Raw genomic sequence first — 19,701 nt, 5'->3', positions numbered from 1 at the left:
GTGTCTGAAAGCGATGGTTGATCCACAATAGAGCTTTTTTCCACAGGAAAAGCACAAGTAATAACAGTAAGAGTAGCTCCCAGTGAGTCACGTCATGGAGTGACCATGCACCAACCAGACCCCTGGGACTGGCTCACCTAAATGGAATTCAGCCATCAGTAACGTTGTTATTTTCACCTGTGCTTTTCCTGCTTTAATAAGTCAAACTGTCTGCATTGTCCTATCCTCATTTGTCTTCTTATAGCTGGAATCAACTTCTTTTTTTGTCATTTGTCAGCTGAAACTGTCATTAATCCAACTTGTGATGAAGCGTGGAAGTCTCTTGTGTCTCGCTGTGTGTACATGCATGAAACGCACTGGAGCACAGAGCCGCCGAGCCTCGAGCCCTTTTGTCCGGCATCATCAGGATCAGCATTACCATCAGCCCAGCGCCATACTCATGACCCCACAGGCACTGGGAGTCCACAGGAAGCCACCATGACACCCGCAGACACTCAGAGAGACTACAGCACAATATGTCTCGTTACACTCTGGGTTAATGTCTGGTTGAGAGGCTCTGTGTGATTCAAGTGTTTGTATCCGGTATTAGCAGCCAACACTTGACTTGTGACTTATCCAACGTGCAAAGACACTGCACACACACACACACACACACACACACACACACACACACACGTGCGGTCCAGCACTCGCATGCTTCAGTGTTTAATGAGCCTGCGGTTCATTCTGAGATGTGCTGCCAGAAGCATTGGATGACGACTTTCCAGTATTTCCAAAGAACAGGCTTGATGACCGTGCAGTTTTATTTCATGCAGTGGGATTTTAAAACTCGCTAAACTCCACAGACAGCTGTGCACGAAAAACTTGAAGATTTACTGTTTGAGTTTCACCTGCCAATGACGGTATTACAGCTGAAGCAGTGAGCTGATCGACAGAAGAAGAATCAGCAACTGTTTTCGAGCATTGATTTAACAAAAAGTGCTCCTGAGCTTCTCTGATTCTTGCCTTCGTCAAATATGATAATAAACTGAATATCTTAAAGTTTTGAACTGTTGTTCAGACAAACAAGACACATGCAGACATCACCTTGTACTCTAGGAAACTGTAATGGGCCTGTTCAATATTTTCTGTTCTATTTTTAGATTTATAGTCAAAGCAATCGATTAATTCAGGAAACATTCAGCAGATAAATGACAGTTGATAATAATAATAATAATAAACATACTGCTTCTACTAATAATACTGATAATAATAATAGTAATGACAGTAATAGAAATAACAATATAATACATTTTATATATTTATCAGGTCTTTCATGACATCCAAGGATGATGTATAAATCCAGATAAGACAGTCAAAACATAATAAAAGACAACGTGCACACTTGATTGACATCATTTTCATAAATCGAGGTCCTGACATTCTTCTTTTGCACTTGTCCAGACAATGTCACCGTCTTGGTTTGCGGCAGTAATAAACGCCCAGGTGTTCGCACGGTGGCCCAGAGTGATGAATGGTGGTGACACTGGACAGCAGGGTAGCACAGAGAGCAGAGACGTGGCCCTTTCCCAACCGGACCTCCCTGTCAGCGAGCATTCATGCTGCTCAAGTGTCCTTGACCAAGACTTTGAAACTCTGACCAACTTTGCGGCTGCAGCTCGAGTGTTCCCTTCGACCCCTGTTGTCTTTTTTTTTTTTCAGTTTTCCTTAGAACAAAGTTCCTTTCCGCAGAGGGAGGAGGCCATATTATGAAACAGGATGACTGACTAAAGTTTTCTGTGTCCGCCTCAGGTTTCAGGAGAAGGGGAATCTCGAGGTCCTTCTCTTCACCATCCAAAGCAAACTCAGAGCCAACAACCAGAAACCCTTTGTGCCTCATGATGGGAAGCTCATCTCAGATATCAACAAGGTCATACAGCTCATATACAGATTTTCACCTTTTACTGAACAATCAAGTGGCAACTGATACGATACCCTGGCTGTTTATCATGATTTTTCTGTTACGTTACCTCTATTAACCAGCGTTGTTTTGTCATCCGTGGTCCAGGCGTGGGAGAGGCTGGAGAAGGCGGAGCATGAGAGGGGCGTGGCTCTGCGGAAGGAGCTGATTCGTCAGGAGAAGCTGGAGCTGCTGGCTCAGTGCTTTGACCACAAAACCACCATGAGACAAGCCTGGCTCAACGAGAACCAGAGACTTGTATCACAGGTACCAAATGATTTCCTTTGAAACTAATGCAGCAGCGATATAAACAAGCTTCTCCCAGGGAAGACATAATTGCAGATAAGCAGATGGATACTTGTTTTGACCATGTGAAAGAATAAGATTGTGTGCTAAATTCTGGTTTGGTAGTAAAAATCACATTCAATCATATTAAAAATGTTTTGCATATTCATAGGATCTGAATACACCTTGTGTATTTATGTGAAGTCCTGTAGTGCTGTGTGTCTTCTTTGGTTGTCATAGTGGTGATTATATAATAGTTCATCTTCATCACGTTAGTCTTCTGTCTCTCTCTTTGTCCACTCCTCCCTCCTCTCTCTGCCTTGGCTGCACACCTCATTATCTCTCTGCCGACAGGACAATTTTGGCTACGACCTACCGGCGGTGGAGGCAGCAATGAAAAAGCACGAGGCCATCGAGGCAGACATCGCCTCGTACGAAGAGCGAATCGGCGTAGTGGTGGAACTTTCTGCAGAGATGGAGGCGGAAGGATACTACGACATCCGACGTATCTTGGCCCGAAAGGAGAACATTCTGGGCCAGTGGAGTCTGCTGAAGGAGCTGGTGGCGGGGAGGAGGACCCGGCTGGAGAAGAACCTCGCTCTGCAGAAGACTTTTCAGGACATGGTCTACATGATCGACTGGATGGAGGACATGCAGGTACTGAGAGGCTGTGTGTGTGTGTGAGAGAGAGAGAGAGAGAGAGAGAGAGAGGGAACGGGCAAGAAACTCCACTTGTTTATTAATAAGTCATTATATGAAGGCAAACTGTATAGTGGAGGTAGAAAAAGAGAGTTTACAAAGTTTGAAGTGTGAAAAACGGAGATCCAGAGAGACTGAGACAAAGTAGGAAGAGACAGAGCTGAAGTTTGTTTGCGTGTTTTCGATTTAGAAAAAGAAGTGAAGACAAGTAGGAGAGAAGAGAAAGAAATAGACTGATAGAGTAGAAGACAAAAGTAAAAATTCAACCAGTAAAAAATTAGAAACATACTGGTGTATATCATCTCTCCACCTCTCTCATCTTCCAACAAGCAGAGAATTTAGTTGGAGCTGTTCCTAATGGTCTGTCCCATCTCATGAAAAGTCATTTCCAGATCCAAGAAGCACTGAATAAAGCCCTTATTCATCAGCACTGACATTATGAATGTTATATGTGACAACATGTACGTAATATAATTATAATAGTTAACTGTACTTATGTAAAACTTGTCTTACAAAGTGCTCTACAAAACAAATTAAAACCAGACAAGACGGTTTAAAATAAGAATAAAACCAAAGAACATGAGCTCACAGGAATACAGGATACACAGGAATGAAATGGATGAATACAAATAAAATGAAACAGCAACAGGATAAATAAAAACACACCAAACATTGCCAAAAGCTTCGATAAGAAAGAAAGTTTTAAGGTGAGATTTAAGAGAAGGAAGAGACCTGCTTATTAGTTCAGCTGGACAAAAGCACGATGCCCCTTCGACTCTGACTGTGACCTGTGAATACACAGCTAATAGTTAATAACCAATATATTCTGCAAAGGTTGGCCAAGGGCATCGTATAAACTCTGTTTTACCAATAAGAATCAAAATATGACACTATATATATATATATATATATATATATATATATATACACCAAATAAATCCATATTTAGTTTTTAGATACTGAAAATAAAGATAGTTTTGATGAACAAGAATCTTTAACACATAATACATTCAGTCACTTTTTGAACTAAAGCTCATATATTGTGTAAAACTATCATCATCTTAATGTCATTACACATTTTGAACATGATAAATATAACACTGAATTCCTTGTTAATCTATCTATATGGTATATTTCTCACACACATAAAGTCACTGCAAATTTCACAGGATGTTTGTGAATTTAAAGAACATATTTAGACCCTCAAACCTCTAAATGGTAAAAAAACTAATAAAACTGTATGATGAACTCTGTAAAGAGGAATAACACTTTTTTTTTAAATCATAATCAAAATTCATATTCTTGTATCTTTTTATACTTTTACTGTACGTTGACTTCATGTCTGTAGTGCTTATAATAACCTCTCCGACGTCCCCCCCTCTCTCTCTCTCCCTCTCTCTCTCTCTCTCTCCCTCCCTCTCCCCCTCTCTCCCTCTCTCTCTCTCTCTCTCCCTCCCTCTCCCCCTCTCTCCCTCTCTCTCCCTCAGGTGCAGCTGCTGTCGAAGGACTTTGGGAAGCATCTTCTGGAGGTGGACGACCTGCTGCAGAAACACAGCCTGCAGGAAGCCGACATCACCGTGCAGGCTGAGAGGGTCGAGACGCTCAACACTGCAGCACTCAAATTCACCACTATAGAGGGTACACACACACACACACACACACACACACACAATGATCTTCTTTATTGTGTACAGTGCTGGTGAAGTATTTCATTTTATCTGTCTTTAGCTTTATATGATATCAAAACTCTTAACAAAGTTTCAAAGTTTTTAGTTTGTTTTGCCTGTAATGGACTGGCATGAAAATAAACCTTCAAATACAGTTTCTAATTGATCTGGTCAGAATCATCTTGAAGGAATGATCTCAGATGGAAGTAAATTAGCATCGCACACTGAGATTTCTGTCATGTAACGGTATTTGACTGCAGGATAAATTAGCCATTAATCAGGTTAATCAGATTTGATGCATATTTTGATGCCAAAGACATCTGAGGGAGTGATAAATGTGCACAATAACAACAACAACTCTACAATATAAAGTTTAACCTTTGTAAAGCTCATAATGTTCACTCTCTGTTGATATTTGATAATATAGTTGATAATATAGGTAATATAGGAAGAGCCCCCCAGTACTTGTTATCTGTCACAGATGAAACATGGAGGAAACAATGTTAATATTAATTTCATTTAGTCAAGTGTTTGACATTGAGACAACTAGAAAATTGATTTTGTTTAAAACTTATCATCAGTAAGGTGATCTGCTGAGTACGCGTCATTACTGTAATGAATGAAGTGCTGCTTCTGCTGTGCCTGTATTTCAGTCACTAACCTCATTTTGTTGCGTCCCAGGTTACCAACCGTGTGACCCACAGGTGATCTGTAACCGCGTCAACCACGTCTCTTCCTGTCTGGAGGAGCTGAAACAACTGGCAGCTAAACGACGCTCTGAGCTGGAGGAGTCCAGACAGCTGTGGGCCTTCTTTCAGGTAGGATGGGGCGACGGGACGAGGCAGGATTATGTCGTGTTAGTTCTTCCTTGTGCGCTGAGGGGCCAGTATTCTCCAGGTGAAGTGCTTGTTGGGTGCTTCAAACACTCTCCGCACCTTTTCGATGTCAGAATTTGGCGTTTCAAACAGACGATCCTACATTCACACCCGCCGGTCGCAGAGGGTTGTGGAGGTGAAACAGTAAGCAGGATTTAGATTCTCACTCAAGCTGTCTTCATGCATTCATTACACAGCTGCGTCTCTAACTTTCCGCGCGTATAGCTGACTGCAACACTACAAATGTCTTCCAGGAGAGACAGTATGAAAACGTGCGCTGTTCTCCCCTTAATCAAAGGATTATTGCCTCACCTCTCTCCGTTATTTCACTCCGCCTTCATGGAAACAGCTGTGAGTGTGTCAGTGTCAGTCCTTGTGTGTGGATTTCCAAAGAATTGAATCTTTATCGCCCCAAATCTGCCCACAGCAGCTTTAAAGATATACCAGTGCAACATGTCTGTGCTAAAATGTGCATTTATTAATCTATTACCTGTCTGGTTGTCTGGTACAGGCTTTACAGCAACATCGCCGGGTCTTAAGCAGAGTTTACCATTGAGGTTCACTGTTTAGTACGATATCTAATTAGAGGACAGATCTACCAGAAATGTCTGCTGAAGAGGTAATAAATCCCACAACAACATACTGTAGTAACAACAGTTACGCTTCGTTCTTTGTGGCTTTGCATGAGAACAAAATGTCTTGCAGTGCAGGCTGCTGAGGAGACTGGTTTGTGTTTTACATCTCGTCTATACGGCAGAATTTAGGAATAACACAGTAGCAGGCTGGGAGAGAAGGGGTGAAAATGATCATGTGGTTAGTAACTCTCATCCAAAAAGAGCTCTAATCTAAGCTCTAATCTTTCGCTGAACGTCGGGTTACGATCAGAATTCCAACAGGATTTTTTCATTCATCAGTATTAATCATCATTAACATTTATGCATCGCGGCCTGTGTCTGTTTCCTGAAAAAGCTGTCCGTCACTTTGATAAAACGGAGGTGATGAACGAGTTATTAATGTTAGTGAATAAGCTTTTAGACTGAACCGTGGAAGTAATGAGTGTGTCATGAGAATGGTGGATTTCTGTGCCCATTGGTTCACACTGCCGAATCACTAATTATATCACATTACTGATTCATTTGGTGAATTCCCCTTCTGGGAGGTTCTCAGAAACAGACGGGGGTCAGTGTTGGATCAACTTTAGGGATCAAGGCAAGGAACGTTTTATATAGTTCTTAAATATCTCTTTTTTCCAGTTATATTTGTCTTTAATATTCTTTTTTCCATTTATCAATTGCTCCACCTCCTTCTGTCCTCTCTTTATATTACTTCTAATTTCATTTCTGTCTTGGTTCTATCTTTTCCTCTTTCTTACTTTTAGGATAAAAGGTAAATCTTTTCTGTGTGTCTGTTCTCCTGTCAGGAGCTGGAGGAGTCGGAGGTGTGGATCAGGGAGAAGAGCTCCATCCTGGGAGCTCAGGGTTACGGGAAGGACCTGAGCAGTGTGCTGAGGTTACTACAAAAACACAAGACTCTGGCTGGAGAGCTGCTGGCTCACCGCTCGCTGCTGCAGGTGTGTGTGTGTGTGTTTGTGTTTTTAATCTGTGTGTGTGAGGATCAGCACCTGGGACACCAACAGTAACTGCTGTTAGTGTTCTGAACTCCTTGTACGCTACTGAATCTGTGCATGAGCATTTATAAATTACTTTATGAGATAAGATCAGATCAGATCTGAATGTATTTTTGAGATACCACCCCTACTGTCCAAGATCTGAGATTATATGTCACAGCATTATTCCTGCTTTGCTCCTCCAGAACACCATGAAGCGAGGAAAGCAGATCCTGAGTGAGAAGAGCTTTGGCACGGCGGGGATCCAGGAGCGCATCATGGAGGTGAAGGGCGAGTGGAAGAGGCTGGAGGACCAGGCCGCACAGCGTCTCAGCCACCTGCAGGAGGCGCTGAACTTTTTTCAGTTCTCCACCGAGACGGACGACCTGGTGGCCTGGCTGCAGGACGCTTACCGGCTGGTCTCCAGCGAGGACTTCGGACATGATGAGTACTCCACCCAGTCCCTGCTGAAGAAACACAAAGGGGTCAGCGAGGCCATCGACAAACATCGTCTGCATGTAGTGGCACTGCGCAAACACATGGTGGCGCTGCCTCTGCGATACCGTGAACAGGAGGTGGGAAAAGGAGTTTTGTTTAATTTGTCCTTCTAAATCCTTTCTTCTACCCCTCCGTGCTCCTTATGTACTCATGTTTTTTCTTCCATCTCTTGTCTCCTGTCCTGCCGTCTCCCCGTCCTCTCTGCAGGAGGTGCAGGTGCGTATGGGAGAGGTGGAGCAGCTGTATACCGAGGTGGTCGAGGTGGCGGTGCTCAGACAGCAGTGGCTTCACGACGCCCTCGCCGTCTACCGCATGTTCAGCGAGGTCAATGCCTGCGAGCTGTGGATTGATGAGAAGGAGCAGTGGCTGGACAAAATGGAGATCCCAGAGAAACTGGAGGATGTGGAGGTGGTGGCACACAGGTGAGGGGAGAGGAAGAGGAGGAGGTGGAGGGTTTAATCGCTGTGCCACCAAATTATAATAATACAAAAATCTCTTCCCTCACTGATTGTCCTATCGTATCCCACAATGCCCTGTGTTGTAGGTTTGAGAGCCTGGACCAGGAGATGAACAGCCTGATGGGAAGGATCCTGGATGTCAACCAGATAGTTCAGCAGCTCCTGGATGGAGGTCATCCGTCGTCTACTGAGGTCAGAGGTTGTCAGGACCACCTCAACTCCAGGTACTGAAACCACCCAGGAAGTACAACCACTACTACCACTGCTACATTTCCATTGTCAGAGACGTGATGGTGGTAATGTGACATTAATAATTACTACAATTTACCAAACTTTACCAAACACACTAATGCTCAGCCAGCAGTTCTGCTTCTGCTGGTGCACGAGATCATTATACTAAACTGCAAAGACCACTGCTACTATTAATACTGCTGCTAGACGAGGTCAGTTTATTTATACGGCACCTTTCAAATAGAGAAGCAAATCAAAGCGCTTCGCCTGAGGCACAGAAATGCCCTAAAACACAACGCAGAGGAGGATAAAATCTAATAAAGTAGAAATAAAATACCTAAAAAATAGTTGAAAGTGCCCGTACAGTCACGGTGTGGTAATCGATAGCTACGATTTTAATTACAAAAAACTAATTCCATGATTATTGTTTCAATAATTTACTGTATTGTTAACTAATCATATCACAGCTGATAATAACATCAACAAAAGCACTAAGCTGTAATAATAAACTACAACGGATGGCAGCATGACATGCACCAACACGGTCATATTCGTAGGCTGCTGACACAGATGTGGTTCTGCTTGTGATAGTTCAGCCATCAGATCAGTGGCGAGTGAATGCTGCTGTTGAAGTGTGGACGATCACCACGACGCTTAAAGAGCAGGGGAGGATCTGCTGAAGGACAAGTTTCACTACATTAATGTCTCTCAAACTCATTTCCAGAGATTAATTTGATGCCGTTCGTTGCACCGTCCTGTATGTGGAGAACCGACAGCCTCCCGTCTGTGAAGTAGTGCATCTGTGTATCGGATCTCTGTCCTATTTACTCCTGGGAGGGGGGGAGGAGTAGGTGGGAGGAGAGCGGACTGTCACGAAGAGAGATAAGAGAGATGGCGGGGGAGAGAAATTTTGTGTGGTTGTGTTATTATTCAGGGGAATTCACACTCATACTTTTTTTTTTTTTGGTGATTGTCTTTTGACAAACGCCTCGTGTCCTGTCAGCCGCCGTCTTAACAAGCAGCCAAACTCCTACCTGCTTTCTCATCTGTGTGGAATATGAGTCCAGTGCCTGATATCTAAATGTAAAATAGCAGCACGCGTCTCTTCCACTTCTCTCCCCCGTTCGGCCGACATGTTTATTTACGCTAACACCGGCCAGGTCGGCCCTGTGGTGGGATTTGGCGTTTTTTTTGGCTCGTCTCAGTTGCGTTCACTGACCACTGTTACGCCTGCCAGTCGAGCTCTTGGCGGCCGGGTGTCCGTGAGTCTTGTGACCCTGGCGCGCGGCGTTGGTCTCAGGGCGACCATCTGTGCTGGCTGCCTCAGTCGAGACGTGGCCAGTCGAGAGCAAAAAGAAGAACAAACATACAAACCAAGCCATGAACATGAAGTGGCAACAGTTTTACTCACTTTGAGATGAAACTTTGTTTTTATAATCAGTATTTTGACTCAAAATTAGTGACATTTGTGTTGGGATTGATTCCTGGTTATCTTTTATTTCATATATAAATACACGGCTACATTCAAACACCTGATATGTTTCATTTTCATCGTACCAGAGTTATTACAGCTTAGTATTTTTATTTTTATTTGTTTTTTAATTTTTGTTTTTAATTTAGTTTAGTGTCGGGTATTTTCCAGAGTGTGGTTGTTAGTTTGTTCGTTAGTTTTTTATTGTTTAAAAATGTTTTAGCTGTTAAAGTATTAGTTTTTTTTTTTTTTATAATAAAATGTGGGTTATTTGTCAGGGGAAGATTTAAGAAATTCAGAATTGATATTTCATAACACGACACTTTCTGAATGCAGTTGACTCCCAGTCTCAATAAATATATTAATAAATAATCTAAATAAATATATGCACCAACGCCTCTTCACGCTGTTTGTGTTGATAAATTTGACCAAATTGACAAATTTGTCAGCGCACAATATTGTTTCAGTTAGTTTTGTTTTTTTTTTTATCTAGCTTTTATTTTTATTTCCATCAATTTTAATGTTTTTTCACTCCAAGTTTTAGCTTTTAGTTTAGTTTTAGTTACCTATAATAACCTTACATCTCTCTCTGACACACACACACACACACACACACACACACACACACACACACACATCAACAATCACCACCACACATCCATAAGGCGACTTTGGAGCTCTGAGGTCAGTGTCACCGAGCTGTTTTTCCTTCCTGCCTGCTGAGCTCTCTGTCTCCCTCTCAGTGACTCTGCCATTACCTCATTACAGTCACAAGGATCTCTGTGTGTGTGCATCTGTGCATGTGTGTGAGTGTGTGTTTCTTGGCTGAGTGGGTGCGCACTGAGACCTGCTGGTCTGGAGCAGAATCAGGAGAACATATTGTATGACGGTATGGTAAGCAGACGAGGCCTTGGCTGAAACCACAGCGGAGCAGAAAGCAGAATCAACTGTGTCACATGAATCTCATCAGGTCGTATCTGGATTAGCCGTCTTAATAATGAGTTTAACGTTTCCTTTTGGTAATAATGCAGCTCCGCTCTCCTTAAGACTTAAGTTAAGGGCAACAAATATTAAAGGTCTCATTCTCTAACGAGAGCTTTCATATTCAGCAGCAGATCTGGCCCTGAAAGGCTGTAGCACCTTTCAACAACAAGGCAAGTCGAAGAGCTTTGCATGAAACATTAAAATCATTATGGAAAAAAAAGCTCACTGTAAAAGGACGTTTAAATACAATAAAACAGCAGAGACAGTCGAACAGAAAACAAGCTAAAATCGAATCAGACAGGTATAGAGTTACAAGAAGAAAGGAGTTATGACTTGTGGTTTATATCGTATCTGCTGTGATGGTTTTCATTTGGTTTATGATTTATTTTAAATGACGTCTGCTGCATTTTTGCACCTTTGATCGTTTGACCTGGAAAATGAAGGGCTGGAGTTAAAGCCTGGTGGTCCCACAGTTTATACGTTTACAAGAAGAAAGACAAATAAATGCTGCTTTTTTTTAAATCATCATGTGACCAAACCGAATGTGAACTTTTGAGATGAGGGTTAATGATATGATAGAGGTGTAAAAGCAGCACCTTGACTTCTCTTCATCCTTCTCAAACTGTATCTCTCTGTCCTGTCCCTTCACGTCGTGCCAGGTGGAACAGCATTGTGGAGCTGGTGGAGCAGAAGAAAGATCAGCTGGACTCGATGTTACGCCTGCAGAACTACCTGCTGGAGTGTGCAGAGATCAAGTCCCAGATCCAGGACAAGAGGAAAGCAATCGACGCCACTCAGTACATGGGCAGCGACCTGGGAGGAGTGCTGGCTCTGCAGAGACGCCTCTCCACCATGGAGGGAGCCCTGTCGGTCCTGGAGCCCAAACTACTGCACCTGCAGGTAGGGAATTATGGGAAAATACTGAACACTGGGTATGTAAACATTACAGGAAGACATTGTTCAGATTTCATGTTTTTCTTTTCTTTTTCATGTGTCAAAACATTTACTCGTGCCGTTGCCTCATCCCTCCCCTCAAACACACATATTCAGCATAGTTTCAGTTCAAATACAAAAATGCATGTATAAACACCTTTATTTCTACCAGTGAGTGCTTGGATTTTCAGTATTAATAGTATTAATTTCTTTTCATCGTTATTAAACTCTCTTTCAGCATTTCTGCATCTCCTGATCTACATATTTGATGATTGTAATTACTTTTTGTAGTATTTCTGATATATGTTAATGAATGTTGTTCCAAAAATAAGTCAGATGTGTGCACTTCAACAACATGTGTGTGTATCCTCATCATCTGAACTACATTTTTGGACATTTTGGAGATTCACTGGGGCTTTTTTAGCTTTTCATACAGTTTTTATCACAAACTCTGTTGGTGCAGGAAATTTAGAGTGAGGAATCACAAAATATACCAGAAAAGCACATGGAGGTAAAGCTATTATTATAATAAAAGCTTTAGTGATTATAATGCTTCCTCTGATTGGTGACGTAGGAAGAGGCGGAGCATTTGGCCACGGCGCACCCAGGCCGGGCCATGGAGGTTCTGGTGCCGTTTGATGGCATCAGTGTGGAGTGGGAGGAGCTGAAACGCACCCTGCAGGGCTGTGAGGACTCGCTGATGGTGGCGAGCCGGCTGCAGAGCTTCATCCAGGTACACAGAGACAGGAGGACATCTATCCTTCTGATTGACCTCCTCTGATAATCAATAGGAACTGACTCAAGTACATTTACTCAAGTACTGTAGTTAAGTTCAAATTCAAAGTTCTTGTACTTCACTTATGTATTTACTTATGTATTTTCTGTAACTTTCTAACCACGCTGCATCTCAGAGGCTATTTTTGCTCCCCTACATTTGTCTGACAGCTTTAGTTTCAGATTGGTTCCTGTCCAGTGAAAACTATGTGCAGCATCTCCTTATTTGCTGATTTTGGATCTGAATGTTTGTGGTTCCTGTATGGTCGGAGAAAATTCCTTTACTTCTGGAATACATTGACACAAAGCTAAAAACAGACTGTTTTTACTGTGCTAATGAAAAGTACAACACCTGCAGCAGTAAATGTGACATAAACATTAATCCAGGGACTATTTACCTTTACTTTTGATACTTTAGGTATATTTTGCTGATAATATTTCTCTACTTTTACTGAAGGAAGGTACTTGTACTTACTTGTAGTGGAGTATTTTCATGTGTGGTATTAGTACTTTTACTTAAGTAAAGGATCTGAATACTTTTTCCACCCCTGCGCCCCACTGATACAGGCCTGTAACTGACTGCTATGAGTTATTTATTGTTTAAAAAAAAACAGACAGACACTGAATGCTGCGGTAATTTTGTGCTACAGAGAAACAGAAATCATAATTATTGGTCATTTTAATAAAACACAAGTTTAATATTTTAATTTAGGATCCAAATCACAAATGTAAATCCCACAATTTTTCACACATGGTCTTAAAAACAGTACATCAGGTATGATGTCTGTAGTTAAAGGAGCTTTTTTTTAAAAAAATATATAAAACAAAAACGTTGCTGCTTCTTTAAAAGTTGAGAAAGGTTAAATTTCCCAGAAGAGACGCCAATCAAAATGTTGTCAGCTAACAAAGGATAATGTGTGGGGGCTGGGTTTCTTTTTTCTACAACAACAGACATTCAGGAAAAAAAGTGGTGGAGAAATTGGTTGTTTTAGGAGGTAATATTTTCTAGAAAATCCTGTATCTGCTGTAGAATCGGCAGTAGCCTCTCGACACAGCTGGTAATCTGGAAATTAACCACATAATCGTCCTTTAATTTCCTCTAGCAAGAAGGAAGTCATGTCCGAATGTGTTAAAGAGGTTTATATTCAAGTAGTTGAACACTTTTATCAGTCGCACAATCTTCTTTAGTGCAGATTAACAATAAATCGTGTTCATCTCTCCGTCCTGCCAGGATCTGGACTCGTTCCTCACCTGGTTGGTCCAGACGCAGACGGCCGCCGCCTCAGACCAGCTGCCCAACGACCTGGAGGAGGCCGAGAGACTCATCAACAAACACGCAGCCTTAAAGGAGGAGATTGGACGGTGGGCTTAATCTAATCTTTAACCTATCTTTCTAGAGGGCCGTGGAAAGACATCAGGTTTTCAGGGAATAACTGATATAACTGCTATTTTCCGTGTGCAGGTATGAAGAGGACTACGAGCGCCTGCAGGCCATGAACGAGCTGCTGGAGTCGGAAGAGGCTCCGCTCCCCCAGGCCGCCCTGCAGCAGTGGCTCCAGAAGCTCGACGTCGGCTGGAACAAGCTGCTGGAGATGTGGGAGAGCAGGAGAGAAGTTCTGGTCCAGGCTCACATTTTCCATCTGTTCCTGCGAGATGTCAAACAGGCCGAGTCCTTCCTCAACAACCAGGTGAGGGAAGACAGATCGCGTGCTTAACTCCAACGTTATAGAAGTTCTTTTAAATTGTACTTGACAGTCAGGTGGAAACAGCGGCAGTATGCATGTATGTATGATGTGCTGCTACTGACACAGAGACAAACCCTGCTTTTGCTTTGCTCATTTTTATTAAGTGTTCATCTTTTATTCTGACTGTGGCAGAACAGAAAGAGCAATATTCTCTGTGCAAAATCAGAATATAATAATGTAATAGTGAAGCAAAGCGAGGGGTATTTGTGCAGACTCACATCTCAACACTCTCACTACCTTCCTCAAAGCCTTGGAATTAGAAAGATGCAAAGTAAACTAATCATCATCGTCCGTTAAGTCGCATCAAATTACCTAAACATCTTCCTGTGAACAGGCCAAACACTCAGACTGCAGCAGAGTGTCAGCTGGACTCTGGGTGTGGTCGGCTCAGCCCTGCCAAAGTCAGCTCTGAGATACAAAGAGAGAGATAAAAAGAGATGGGACTCAGTGTGTGTGTGGGTGTGTGTGTGTGTGTGTGTGTGTGTGTGTGTGTGTGTGTGTGAGATAATTGTCAGCAGGTGTCTTTTTGCAGAGTGTCTCTGTGTTATGTGATATTAGAGCAGGAGCTGTCGAGGCAGCAGCCTCCAGTAACTCTAGATCTACAATGTGGAGGAGGTTCTGTTGGCAGCCTGTGTGTGTGTGTGTGTGTGTGTGTGTGTTAACAATACACGGTATGATGGCATTTATAAGCTTGTGTTAATTCTACTTACTTTTTATTGGCTAAATTCTGACCATGATTTGTAGATCATACCTCGGATCTTAGCTGGATTTCATCATTGCAGCTGTGTTGTGAATGAAGAGATTAACAAAACATGATGTTGCACTTCTTTTGACACCCTTTATGGTGACATGAATGTTTATCCCATTTTGTTTTCACATTATGAATATGAGCTGGGTAGATTAAGCTATGATCTGCACAGACAGAAATTAAAATCTTCAGTTTTAAAGTAGATTTAAACATTGTCAGTAGTTTTACTTAATTTAAATGAAGATTATCCCTTTTTCTTTTATAATCTATTAAAGTATTTTCAAATTCCATATTCCCTTCTTCTGTATATTTATAGATATAAATAAGCTTCCTGCTCCACAGACTAGCCCATGTCCTGACATCTTGCAGTCTGCATTGCTGTATTTAATCTCAGCATCACATGCACAGAGGTTTGTTTCTCTAATCTGAAATGTCACAGGCAGAGCTGCCCTTGACTCCTGTGTGTGCATGTGTGTGCATGTGTGTGTGTAAGTCCAAGCCTGTGTGTTGGCCACAGCGTCTCTTTCGGTTTGATAATAGATCTTTACCAGGAACCAGCTCTCCTTATTAGCCTGGGGGGGGGGGTTGATTTAGAGAGAGCAGCATTTCTTCTTCAATAAGTATCAAAGAGCTTCCAGGCCATAGATCTCTGTCTGCCTCTCCCTGTACTTTCTTCCTCCATTTAATTTATTTTCTCTGCATCCACAGTCCACATACATTTGGTTTGATTAAGTAGTTTTGTTCCAAAACGCCAACATTTAACATTTTCTGGTCTTAAGAGACTGCTAGAACAAAAGTAACTTCAGTTTTAGTGCTGCTACCTTCTCACAAAAGGCCAAAATAGTAACTCAATAGACTAATTCATTCATTATTTAGTCTGTTTATTGACAAAAAATTGCGAAAAGGTTTCCCTCACAATTTCCTAAAGTCTGTTTGGACTGACAGTCCACAACCTAAAGATATGGAGTTTACTATCACACAAGCAGCAAATCCACACATTTGAGAGGCTGAATGTTAATAATAAAAACAATATTCTCAAAATAATAATAATATATAACTTTATTTTTATTGACTAATCAGCAGTGTCGGTTGGTTAAAGTGTTAAAGGCTAACAGTAGTTGTTGCCTGTATTATTCCTCATCATAGGACTGTGTGATAGGACCAAAATATTGGTGTTACGGGTCATTTCATACTGAGATAATCATACATATGATGATTGATATGAAATGAAACGACCAAATGACCACGATATGCAGCGTGATGATTTTGACCACATGGAAAAGTTTATTTCCTACATTTTATATCAGATTCTGAATTATATACTTGACAAATAAACAGCAATTAATCATGTTTTTTTTTCTTTTATTTAGAATCTTTGTGCAAATTTTCAGCAATTGAGGATAAAACAATTTGCAAAGTACAGTTTTCTGGTCGTGTCAGACTTTCATACCCAAACCATGTCCTCGTTTTGTCTCGGCCAGTCTGTGTCACCTAAAAAATATTAATAATAAAGATAATAGTAATACATTTTATTTATAAAGCGCTTTTCTTGAATCTCAAAAACACTTTACAAAAGGTTAAAAATACAAAAGAAAAGCATAGAACAGACAACATTAGTTACACATGAAAAGCAGTTCTGAGGAGGTGAGTTTTGTGGAGTGATTTGATCAGGGATGGTTTGAACATCAGAGAGTTTCAGAGGGAACTCTGTTCACTTGCCTCCATGTTTGGTTTTGTTGCCTCCATGTTAAGTTCCTGCCTAAATCTGTGCCCTGCAGAAGAACACACAGCATCATTCAGATGAGGGGAGATGTTGCCGTAAAGAGTGTGACAACAAAATGACTGAGCATGAATAACAAAATTAAAGACGTTTTTCTATCATCACATGTTTTTTTTTATAAATATCAGGCCTGAGTTTCAGGAGCAGCTCTTATCTGATCTGTGCTCTCCTGATGTCTTTCTGTGCACCGTAGGCTGTTTTACTTTTTTCTACATTAATCTCCCTGACTTCACTGCAGTCACTTCCCGAGCAGAGCAAACTCGTCACTGTTCCCGTGTTCTCCATCTCCTAGGAGTCGGCCCTCGCTCACGTAGAGCTGCCCACGACGGTGGAAACGGTCGAAGCTGCCATAAAGAAACACAAGGACTTCACCACCACCATGGAGCTGAACCTGCACAGGATCAAAGCCGTGATCGAGGCCGGAGAGAGTCTGATCAGCCAGAGTAACATCTACTCTGAACGCATCAAGGAACGCATCGATACCCTCGCCAACAGGTACCACACGCACAGTACAGAAGGTCTATGACGAGAAGCAGAAGACAACATCTGTCAGTGTTTATTTATGTCAGTGTTTGGTAACATAATATAAGTTTAAATCTATCACAAAGGATTGGATCCATCAAAAAAGAACACAGGAACACACTTTTAGTAGTTTCTAGTTTGTAAAGACCTTCGGTAGCTTTATTTTCTGTCCTATTAAATGCTGGATATTTCCATTTAAGATGAAATTCTGCCCAAATGTTCTGTTTTATTGCTGTGCCTCTGTTCCAGCAGCACCATGCGCTGTCCTCGCTGTACGTTAAAGCAGCTGCCCAAACACAATACAACAATAATCAAAAGAATAATAGCAGCTAAAGAATTTGCAGCAGAGGGAACCGCCAAGTATTGAATGAAACAAAACACAGAAAACAGAACTCGGCCTGTTTAGTCCAGAACTGACAGCTGACCGTGAAATCTGTGTGATAGCTGAGGTGTTGTTGGTGTGTTGGGTGGGGGTTGGGTTTTGTGTGTGTGCGTCCAACAATAGCAATGTGAAGATCCATATGGTTTTTAGATTTAATTTACATGAATTAACTGATTGGACATTTATTTTCCCCCCATGGGGACAAATAAATGAGCACAGAGCGGCACATTTATTTTAATGTATTACATACTGGTTCTGTAATTAATCGTTTTCACAATTATTATGTTAATTGTGGTACTTTTATACAGGTATAAATGATAACTGGTGTTGTTTGCAGTTGTCTACAAATATAACTTTTAATTATCCATCACTAAATTTGAATAGTTGTATGTTGGGAAGTGGAAAACAGTCAAAAAATGTTTTCTGATTGTCAGAAATCTCAGCACCTGTAAAGGAAGCATAAAGATAAATGGAGATGGACATGCACACCTCAAGAAATGTTATAGTTCATACTTGAGACTAAATTTTGTTGCCCTTCGCTGTTTCAGGGGAAACCAGAACAGAGAACTGGCCCAGCAGTGGCTGGAAAAGCTGAACGATCAGTGGGAACTCCAGAGGTTTCTGCAGGACTGTCATGAGGTAGGAGGCCAACACGCTGGTTATACTGGTCGAACGTTTGGGGATTTAAAAAGATTAGATACAGAAGTGAATTAAATTAGTTCACGAGCCACTTCACACTAAAAAATAAGAGGTTGGCAGTCTCTTTCTTCCTTTGTGTTGCCTTGTGCTTCACCTTTTAGCGGCCTCCAGTGGCTGTGCAGAATAACTGTTTTTATGGTGCACTCCCCTTTGACCTCTCATTGTTCCTCTTTGTTGCCGACGAGAGAGAAAAAGAAGTTTTTAACTGTTGCTAAAAACGAGGTTTTGTCTTGACAGAAGTTTAAATTCTCCACAATATGTGTGTCAAAAGTTTGATCACTTTTGTGCAGGCGTGTTAAAGATTGTTAAAGAATGACCATGATGTGAAAACATTAAAACGAATGTGGGAAAATAAGCCAAATTCATGGGGTTTAGATTAGCAGCCCCAAGTCATGACCATTGTGAACATTATTGGAAATGCAAACAGTGCGATTTAGCCCTTTTGTCTGAGCAGTTAGCTTGTATCTACTTTAATTCTTGTTTGTCATAAGATGCTGATCTACATCTGTAAAACTGACAGTACATGTGCAGTAATGAGTCTTTATATCAGCACCACACACTGTTTTACTGGCACGATTTCACGATTTCTCAGTAGATCTGCCAAAAAAAACATGTCTGCAATGAGTACGGAGAGCAAAAAATGGACAGTATTTTGGAGATCACCCATTTTACTCCTGATTTGTATTTTGTTGGAAGCCATCGTTGACACGGTCGACGCCTCCTGCTCGTCCAGCTCTGCTAGCTCCTGCAGTTTTTGCTCTCCCACCCTGCAGAGTCACAGGCTTCTCTCTGGGCCAAAACCTTGTTTAGTTTCAGCAACTTTCTCTCTTTGGCTCTACTGAATAATTCAGCAGCACAGCTCCTCATCACTAATTCAAAGGAGGAAGAGTGTATCTGACTGTGTACATGAATGTACACAGTGTGTGTGTGTGTGTGTGTCGGTGTGTCTTCTCTGTGTGTGTGTGTGTGTGTGTGTGTGTGTGTGTGTGTGAGTGTGTGTCGGCCATATATCTGTCTTATCTGCTCATGTGTGGTGTGCGTGTTTGTAGAAGTACAGTATGCATGAGGAGTCTTCCCCCGACTGTGTGTGTGTGTTCTGTGTGTGTGTGTGTGTGTGTGTGTGTTCTGTGTGTGTGTGTGTGTGTGTGTGTGCGCGTGGCAAGTGACACTGCGTCAGTCTGTAGAAACCTGAGCTTTCAGCTGCCAGAGTGTGTGCAGTGCAGGCTGCATCCTCATGCTTCCTGCTTCTCGCTGCTGCTCTCGATCCACTCGCAGACACACACACACACACACACACACTTTATACGGTCAGACATGTCTGTTGTACATTAAATGGTCACATCTACAGTTTATATTCTGCGGTCTGGACTTTATGGATAGATTCATGTCACACTTTTGTAGATAT

At 41.8% G+C, this 19,701-nt stretch overlaps 1 protein-coding gene across 1 annotated transcript in view; it reads left to right on the top strand.

Annotated features, from left to right (window-relative positions):
- Positions 1-19,701, top strand: part of LOC139200096 (spectrin beta chain, non-erythrocytic 4) — a 68,067-nt gene that overhangs the window by 8,503 nt on the left and 39,863 nt on the right. The window contains exons 9-23 of the mRNA XM_070829327.1: positions 1,792-1,909; positions 2,048-2,206; positions 2,579-2,881; positions 4,411-4,561; positions 5,272-5,408; positions 6,886-7,035; positions 7,278-7,646; positions 7,777-7,991; positions 8,114-8,251; positions 11,373-11,613; positions 12,221-12,379; positions 13,652-13,782; positions 13,883-14,108; positions 16,986-17,188; positions 18,146-18,236. Coding sequence (XP_070685428.1) covers positions 1,792-1,909; positions 2,048-2,206; positions 2,579-2,881; positions 4,411-4,561; positions 5,272-5,408; positions 6,886-7,035; positions 7,278-7,646; positions 7,777-7,991; positions 8,114-8,251; positions 11,373-11,613; positions 12,221-12,379; positions 13,652-13,782; positions 13,883-14,108; positions 16,986-17,188; positions 18,146-18,236 — 2,791 coding nt within the window. The remainder of the gene's footprint in view (positions 1-1,791; positions 1,910-2,047; positions 2,207-2,578; positions 2,882-4,410; positions 4,562-5,271; positions 5,409-6,885; positions 7,036-7,277; positions 7,647-7,776; positions 7,992-8,113; positions 8,252-11,372; positions 11,614-12,220; positions 12,380-13,651; positions 13,783-13,882; positions 14,109-16,985; positions 17,189-18,145; positions 18,237-19,701) is intronic.

The sequence above is a fragment of the Pempheris klunzingeri genome, chromosome 4 (genome assembly GCF_042242105.1).
Source record: "Pempheris klunzingeri isolate RE-2024b chromosome 4, fPemKlu1.hap1, whole genome shotgun sequence".
In the NCBI taxonomy this organism is placed as follows: domain Eukaryota; kingdom Metazoa; phylum Chordata; class Actinopteri; order Acropomatiformes; family Pempheridae; genus Pempheris; species Pempheris klunzingeri.
The sequence above is the reverse complement of the archived record's forward strand: the minus strand, read 5'-3'. Positions and strand labels throughout refer to the sequence as shown.